The sequence below is a fragment of the Carassius carassius genome, chromosome 47 (assembly GCF_963082965.1).
Source record: "Carassius carassius chromosome 47, fCarCar2.1, whole genome shotgun sequence".
Classification (NCBI taxonomy): Eukaryota; Metazoa; Chordata; class Actinopteri; order Cypriniformes; family Cyprinidae; genus Carassius; species Carassius carassius.
The window spans coordinates 13,970,697-13,979,502 of NC_081801.1; the positions used below are offsets into that span (position 1 = coordinate 13,970,697).

General features: G+C 38.3%; 1 protein-coding gene across 1 annotated transcript; it reads right to left on the reverse strand.

Moving 5' to 3' along the window:
• Window positions 1-3,254: 3,254 nt before the first annotated feature.
• On the reverse strand, window positions 3,255-5,587 carry LOC132130632 (endosialin-like). The gene is made up of 3 exons (XM_059542405.1): window positions 4,541-5,587; window positions 3,928-4,426; window positions 3,255-3,893 (listed from the first exon to the last, which is right to left on the reverse strand). Exons 1-3 carry the CDS (start codon window positions 5,547-5,549, stop codon window positions 3,572-3,574), a joined length of 1,830 nt encoding a protein of 609 aa, XP_059398388.1. The 5' UTR covers window positions 5,550-5,587; the 3' UTR covers window positions 3,255-3,571.
• Between the last annotated feature and the right edge of the window lie 3,219 nt (window positions 5,588-8,806).

The following is an 8,806-nucleotide window of genomic DNA, read 5'->3' on the forward strand; positions in this document are numbered from 1 at the left end:
TTAAATATTGTGACTTTGTGTTGTGGTCCAAGAAAGAGTTCAGTGTGCAACGTATCCTAAGAAATGAAGAGTTTTTGCAGGAGGACCTCTTTATCCCGAGTGTGTTGCCTGAACTACTGACAAGAAGACATGACCCTGTCTTGGTATCACAGAGAGCCTGCAAATACTGCGAAAGGCCAGATTTTGGAAAAAATTATAATCTGTATCAAATGCAGCGACCACGTTCACTACAACTGTGCACACATAAAAAGGAAGCCAGCAACATGGTTATGTAGGGAATGTCTGAGAGTTGATGTTTGAAGGATTACATTTGGACTGGGAAATGTATTGTTTTGTATTATGAATCTGGTTCATATTACCCAGACATTTATTGTTTTCCTTCATTCTTTCCTACATTTATTCTTATTCTTCACCCAGACCTACATTTATCCTTTTCCTTACATTTTATTTTGTTATTGATTGTTATGTGTCGATGCACTCTTGTTTAAAGTTTGATTTTGTAATGCTGTAATGCATACATTTCTCAAATGGTTATTTTGCAATTAAACTATTAATAAGATCATTACAAATGAAATTGAAAAGCACTGTAAATCGTTGAGATAATCTGAGGGGAGAGTACATTATACACACCAGTGGCAGCCAATGTTGGGAAGTTAATTATAATGAATTAAGTTTCAGGTAAATACGTTTTAAAATGTAAATCACTTTAAAGCTAATACATGGTAACGTGTTACTCATTTGGAAACAACACTCTGTTTGCCATTTGATGCAAATGCTTCATTCTGAAATGTGTTTATGGTATTTTGAATGCAGTGCTGCATTTTGAAGGAGATGTGAAGCATTTTGTATTGTGTGTTTGCAGTTTTGAGAAATGTGTGTAGAGTTTTGAAAAAAGGAGACTTAGTTTTGAAAACGTGTATAAGCAATTGGTAAAAACTGTAAACCCGCAGCCACAAAGTAGCCCAATGGGCTCGGTGTACCATAGATATATATCTATGTCGGTGCACAAGATGGCGCCGGTGAGCTTCAGTGACGCGAGTGTGTGCATACTTACTTCCGGTCTTGCTACATACTCATTTAAATGAAAATGTACATGCATAACTTTCCTTGATAGAAATACAGTGGCATGCGGAAGTTTAGGAACCCCTTGCAGAATCTGTGGAAATGTGATTAATTTTCAAAAAATAAGAGAGATCATACTATATGCATGTTATTTTTATTTAGTACTGTCCTGAGTAAGATATTTTACATAAAATATGTTTGCATATAGCCCACAAGACAAAAAAAAAAAAAAGACAAAAGGACCCCTTGGTTCTTAATACTGTGTGTGGTTACCTGGATGGTCCACGACTGTTTTTCTGTTGGTTGTGCCTGAGTCCCTTGTTTGTTCTGAACAGTTAAACTGAGAACTGTTCTTCAGAAAAATCTTTAAGGTCCTGCAGATTCTTCAGTTTTCCAGCATCTTTGAATATTTGAACCCTTTCCAGCAGTGACTGTATGATTTTGAGATCCATTTTTTTTTTACACTGAGGACAATTGAGGGACTCAAACACAACTATTAAAAAAGGTTCAAATGTTCACTGATGCAGGACCTTAAAGATTTTTCTGCAAACAGTTCTCAGTTTAACTGTTCATAATATTTTTCAAAAAAAAAAAAAAAAAAAGCGGATAGTGGTATATTAAAGACAAGAGAAAACATCTTCCTTACATTATTGCATACATATGTCTGGAAATTAATTAAGATGCCATGCGGATCGAGAATGATTCATTCTTTTTTATTGACTCACTCAAACATTTTTATCACTTTTTACAGCAGCAAGCAGGAGAACACAAAGAAAAAGAAATACAAAATTACAATGGTAGAGGAATTAAATAAATTACACAAAAATATGGAAATGTTTACATACATTAATACACTTAACAGCCTTCTTGTTTATCAGATTGTAAATAGATTTTACGTATTGCTTAACTTTTGATTTGGTCAGATTTCTGCTCATTTGTAAGAAATTTTATCATGCCCAGCTTTCAACTTTTTTTTGAAAATGTTTAATTCATTTAGTTCATTCTTTCTTCTGTAGATGAGGCTCATGTTAGTCGGTCAATGGGGGTCTCTTCATTCAAACACAAACGACTCAAATCTGCAATACTGTACATCTTCGGAGAGTTGATTTTGTTCTGTCTGCCATTTATAAGACTATTTATGTTATACGGTGAGAGAGGACCCAAAAGCGAAATGACAGTCAATAGGTTCTTTAATAAAAAGGTAAATGAGGCAGCCACCAGTAGGATAAAAAACAGAAATCTTCTTGACAAAAAAAAAATCACAACGAAAACAGCCAAAAATTAGGCCAGTAATCAGCAACGGAGATTTCTTCTTGGATAGAGGCTTAAGCAGAGTTCAATGAGGAAGCTCTGGCACAGATGGTGGCAGGCCTCTGGTCACACAGGAGCATACACAGAAGAAGCACAGCAGTAGTTCTATCCAGCGCAGCACTGATACAGAGCAGAACATAGGTAAGAGCAAAGCAAATAATACTAGCTGCTAGATGAAACCACGACAGGACAGGACAGGACTAAATCAGTGGTTAACGAACAATCTGACAAAGAGACAGGAGGAAGAGAGGGGAGAAGTAGCAAACGTAATCAGAGGGAAAAGATTAAAAGATCTGTGTTTGCATTAGGCTGCCTACCTGTGTGGTTTTATTAATATCTGTTTTGTGAAAGATGTTGCATAAATAATTATCTAAAAGCAGCGCAGTATATTTTTACAATGATTTTTGCATTAATTATCAGATAAAAATAATGACTTTTTTTTTTCATTTAAAACATTTGATGCTAAGTTAACGGAGTAAAATATTAAAATATGTTTGTGAAAATAATGTTAGAACAAAACTGATGTATGGCACAATTGAATAATTGATATTTATAAAGATTTATCTCAGCCCATCTCACAAGGTAAGTATTTTATAAAAATAAAAAAATAATAAAAATGTAATACAAAAATGTTTGATAAATAAATTTTTTGTACATTTACATAATTGGTAAGCGAAAAAGACATTGTGTAGCTGTGTTTACACACCATGTTCAACTTCCATTTCTTGAACTGTAGGTATTTAATTTATTCACGGATCCAAACTATGTAAGTTTAAAATGTATTAACATTTATAGTAGGCTATAGTAATAATAGCGGTATAGATGTTATTTCATATGTAAATGTCTTATAAAAATACGTTTAAATTTCAACTGCTTTTTTAAATTCTCATTCATTGTATTATTTGAAAAAGGGATGCATGCTAAATTGTGTTTGTATTGTTCCACTTTACACTGGTGGTTACTGCTCCACTTCCACTGGACAATAATTTTTGATATTCTCTCCATTGTCTGAAAAGAATATCTGAATGTTAAATTGTGCACATAGTGACTATTTTGCCATTATGTACCACAGGATCCTAGAATACCAAAGTGACATCAGTGTGATCACATCAAAACAGCTTGAGGAAGTCTATTTTTTTTTTTAAAGTCATGTTAACTGTACATTACTCAAGCACGAGATTTTGCTGTGATCGATTTTTTAGGCTTGGGGGTGGTTGAGCGGTGACAGTCTCCGTGTCTCTACAGCCCAACTTGTGCAATAAACAATGCCTAACGCTAATATGACCACTGCAAAAACACATAGCATTACCAGCAGTGCCACAATCAGCCAGCTTTTGTCATGTTTCTTCCTGTCATCGGGAGGCTGTTTTGTTTCTGATGCCAGTGTATATTCTGATATTTGTGATGTTGGAGGAGTGAGCGTGACAGAATCTGAAGCCTCTGAGAGTCTTTTGTTTCCTGAAGACCTTACACCCACTTTATCACCAGTTGCTATTGATATTTCCTTCCTTAGGTGCATCCTCTTGATGTAAATAAGCTGAAGTTGTAGTATACATCAAAAAGTTTGATGAAGGTGAGTTTGAAGTTTGGGTGGTCACATCTCTTTCCTCTGTCTTCTCTGTCGACCAGCTCAGGTAAGTTGGATGCCATTCTACTGTTGGGGAAACTGTTAGTGATTTATTCTCGTTGACTGGCCGACATAAGTATTTGTCCTCTTGCAGCATATAACCCTCCTTACAAAGACACTCAAATCCACCATTATAATTTCTGCACACCTGCTCGCAAATTTCTCTTTTACACTCATCGATATCTTCACATTTCTCTGGATCTTCTTTGTGTGGAGAGAATCCGTCAGGACAATGGCACATGTAGGAACCAGGCAAGTTCTCACAAATATGAACGCATTTTTTTTCCATGCATTCATCCACATCCACACATTCTCCGAACTCAGATGGAAGGAAGCCCTCGTTGCATCTACACTCGAATGTACCAGGTGCATTGACGCATTCCTGCTGGCATGGTTTTTGCAAGCACTCATCCACATCCACACATTCTACGAACTCAGACGGAAGGAAGCCCTCATTGCATCTACACTCGAATGTACCAGGTGCATTGACGCATTCCTGCTGGCATGGTTTTAGCAAGCACTCATCTATATCAAGACAACTCTGATTGTCAGCAGACAGGAGGTACCCCTCAGGGCACTTGCAGCGATGTCCCTGAGGAGTGGACTCGCACTCAAACTCGCAGTTGACGCTGTAGCAGGGATCCACGAGCTTGCAGGTTTTTCCGTCTTTTTCCAGAACATAATTCTCAGAGCACTCACAGTAGTAATGGGTATCTGAGTTCACACAGTAGTGCTCACAGCCACCATTGTCCTGTTTGCACCAGTCCATCGGAGTGTCAGTGCAGAGTGGTGCATCCTTTGACCATCCAACACTTCTGTCCTCTCTCATCATACACATCACTGACTGGTCTTCCTTGTCACCATCGGGACAAGGAAGAGTTGCCACAAAACCAATAGGGATGTGAGTAAGAACAGTACTTGTCAGTTCAAATGGGGTGGTGTAGACTGCAGGGGCCCCTCCTTCTTTCTGAAGAGCTGGGCACATCCCATGGTGGGTGTAGCGGCACAGGAAACCTTCCACGTCCACTACGCAAGATCCATCGACCCATTTGAAGTTGTTCTTGCCGTTGCCTCTTTTTTTAGCTGTGTTGTAGGAAATGACCACACATCGATGAGCAGCACAAGCACTGTCTAAGCCATCATGTTGCCAGTTCGTATACTGTGTTTCTTGATCCCCAGTGATCCAGGTGAAGCCCCTCAAAGGGCTCTTGACCGAGCACTGCCTAGGCTGTCGCTGAAGGCCAATCCACAACCTGATTTTGGGCCGGGAATGACTTCTGATCCCTGACGATAAGAGGTCATGGATCATGGAAGCTTCTTCTGGTCCTTTAATGGTAGCCAGGTTCCCCCCTTTATCCTTGCAGCTCCTCCAGGAATCCAAGAAGTTATTGCGCTGGAGATGAATAGAATAGCATCCCTCAGCATTGCACATGATATTTTGCTCCTGCAAGCTTTGTCTAATGACTCCCTCATACCAATACAAATACAGAAGTCCGAAGAAAAGACAGGGATATGCAGCACAGCATTTTCCAACAGTCCTGTTTCCCATCTTTGCTTTTTTGTTTTCTAAAGCTGAGGTATTCCTCGTTATGTCTTTTATCTTACTTTTCTGCAGTTTATGCTGACCTAATTAAATTTTTTAAATGACCTATGAGCTCTTTCAAACTTCTGGTCTCTCTGCTCAAAGGGATGACTTTTGTCTGCCATCTGTCTGCAGGCGTGAGACAGAGAAGGAGGGTACAGATGTTTGTTATTGTAAGAGGGGCGGGTAATGAGTGATGGGAGGAGATTCTGTCTGTGGTTTTCCCTTGTGCCATATGGTTTTCATAAGTCTGTTTAAGGAAATAGTTTGTAGCCCCCATTCTCTTTTCACTTATCCAATCACTACAACAATCACTATAACTCCATCCATCCAACCTGAACACGTCATGTTGGGTCATCCTGGACCTGTTCAGATTTCAAAATTTCCCATACTTGTATGGCTCATTTTTTAACAGTTGTTTAGATGGTTCCTTTTGACTTTAAATGAATTAAAACCATTTTTATATGAAAATCATTTGAAATCATGCAATGTTTTAAAAATATTTTACTTAATTGTCTATAGCCTACTCTGTCTTATCACTGTATTAATAGATAATCTTAAATTCCTTTTCACAACAGAAAGCAACTAAACATTAGAGAATATACAAGTTTCATTATAGGTCATCTAAGAAAGTTATTTATGAGGAGATAATTTAATTATTTTTTTTTTTTTGCTAAATATGACTTTTTTTTTAAAGGCACTAAAATAGCCACAAAAATATATAACAGGTTGTTATGTCTAATCTTGATCAGCACAGAAGTCAGCAGAACAACAGTCTTAAGCAAAGCCTGCTGTCCATTGCTTCAGACCTTTTCATACATGTCATCTCAGTTTCAGTTACTGTACTCATCTTGGAATAACTGTCACGGTGTCTGGTCTGTGTTTCCCCGGGTGTCCACTAGTGGTCTCACTTCCCCATAGGCACCTCACCGCAGGCACTTCATTTCCCACAAAGCCTTGTCCCTTCATCACCGTAATTGCACACCAGTTAATTGTACTCAGGTGCCTTCACTTTCATCGTCATTATCCTGTCTATTTAAACCTGTCTGTTTTCTCTCTGTGACTACGTTTACATGCAGCCAATAACCCGTTCAAAACCGGGATATTAGCAATAACCCGGTCGCGCACGGCCATGTAAACACCGGCAAAAACCCGGATATGCTCATATCCCGGTTTTTAAAAAACCTGGGGTACCCCTTTTCTAACCCGAATATTTGGTCTTGTAAACGCGTTTCGGCATATCCCCATCAAAATGTGTGTTCTGCGCATGTTCTATTCGCAAGGAATCTTGGTCTTTTGAGTAGAGACGGCGCATAAAAAAACCCTGCGTGCAGTATAGAGGCACAGTAGTGTCAAGTGCTGCTGGTGGATCAGTACCAGCGCCAAAGCGCAAACAAAGACTATTGCTATCTGCCCCAAACTATTCATTATCTGCCTGCTGCTGCTGTTGTTGTTGTTGTCTTTGGATACAAGAAGAAGAATCGGAAATGACGCATATTGCGTCTTGTCGTCCGTACGTCCAGACGCTAACCATGCGTCGCCGTTTACATCGGGATTGGCGACTGATTACACATTCCATGCATACAGGAGTAACTCTCTCTGCTCACGCATGTAAACGAGTTATCCCGAATGTTTCAGAAACCCGAATAGTGACCTTAACCCGACCATAACCTGAATTTTAACAGCATGTAAACGTAGTCTGTGTCACGGAGTCCTTATTTTCCGTCATCTGGTTTCCTTGTGTTCCCTCTAGTTTCTTGTTTCCTGTTTGTTTCTGGACTGATTTTTGGTTATAACCCCCTGCTTGTTTTGATTCTGTGTCCCGATCGTTACAATAACCCCACTCACTCTTTGTCTCCACAAACTCTCTTACATTTGTTTCTCTAAGCCAAATAAAAAAACTTTTCTAAAACCTTTCTCGCAGAGAGGAGTTTGCCTATATGTAAATAAAAGGTAAGAACGTTATTGTGAGAAAAAGACTGTGTACTCAAGATGTTGAATTACTGTCTGTTTCGTTACACCATAACTTGCCACGCAAGTTTCCTCAAATATTCGTTACTGTTGTTTATATTCATCCTAGGGCAAATGGTGATAAAGCTTCAGAAAGTATTCTACAAGTAACCCAAAGATTGCAACTTATTTCTCCCGACGCACCAATGTTAATTATGGGTGATTTTAACCATTGTTTGCTGGATAAGACCCTGAGAGACTTTTACCAATATGTCACATGTCCAACAAGACATAACAGGACTCTAGATTTATGTTATGGTTCCATAAAGGGTGCATATAAACCCCTCCCTCTTCCCCCGCTAGGTGGTGCTGACCATAACTGTATTCAACTTGTCCTATTGTATCATACAGCCCTAAGGAGGGGGAATTTTAATCAGACAGTCTAAGAACTGGACTGAAGATTCCATCTCGACCCTACAAGGGTGTTATGAATGCACTATTTGGGAAATGTTCAAAGAGTCCTGTGCTGATATAGATGAACTTACTGATGTTGTTCGCTGTTATGTGTTCTACTGTGTTGATAACATTATTCCTGAAAGGCCTGTAAAGGTGTACCCAAATAACAAACCATGGATAACTAAATCACTCAAAGCTTAAAGAAAGACAGCATGCGTTTCAGAAAGGAAATCTTTCAGACCTAAATCGATTAAAAAAAAAAAGTTTATAAATTGGAGATTAATGAAGCAAAGTTGCATTATAAAGAGAAGATAGGATTGGAGCTAAGAAACAGTAATTTGGGCTCAGTCTGGGATGGCATGAAAACCATAGTTGAGACAAAGCCTAAAAGAGATTTTAATATATTATTGGAAGGGTATAGAGATGATTTTCAGATTGCACAAGTATTCAATCAATTCTTTGTAAAATTTGATACTCATAATTTTGAGAAAATTCTCTGTGAGCAACAAAAATAATTAATTGGTAATAGACCTATCCCGTTTGAAAAACAAGATGTTATTAATACGTTTAAACATTTAAATGCTAGGAAAAGCTTGGGCCTTGATGATATTGAAGGTCAGCTGCTTATCTCTTTTTTTTATCTATTTTTTATTATATTTTTCAACTGTCCCTTACTCAGCAGAAGGGGACAAGATTATGGAAATCCTCTACAGTCATCCTGGTGGCTAAAAAGAATAATCCAGTAGAACTAAATGATTTTAGTCCAGTTGCACTGAACTCTTTAGTAATGAAAAGTTTTGAGAGATTGTTGAAAAAGG

Bases quoted from the DNA above. Each gene is read 5' to 3' on its own strand.
- LOC132130632 (XM_059542405.1), bottom strand. From the start codon at position 5,549: ATGGGAAACAGGACTGTTGGAAAATGCTGTGCTGCATATCCCTGTCTT. The intron at 4,427-4,540 runs GTTGTCTTGATA...CTGAGTTCGTAG, and splicing joins CCTGTCTGCTGACAATCAGA to AATGTGTGGATGTGGATGAG. The intron at 3,894-3,927 runs GTATACTACAAC...TTACATCAAGAG, and splicing joins CCTTCATCAAACTTTTTGAT to GATGCACCTAAGGAAGGAAA.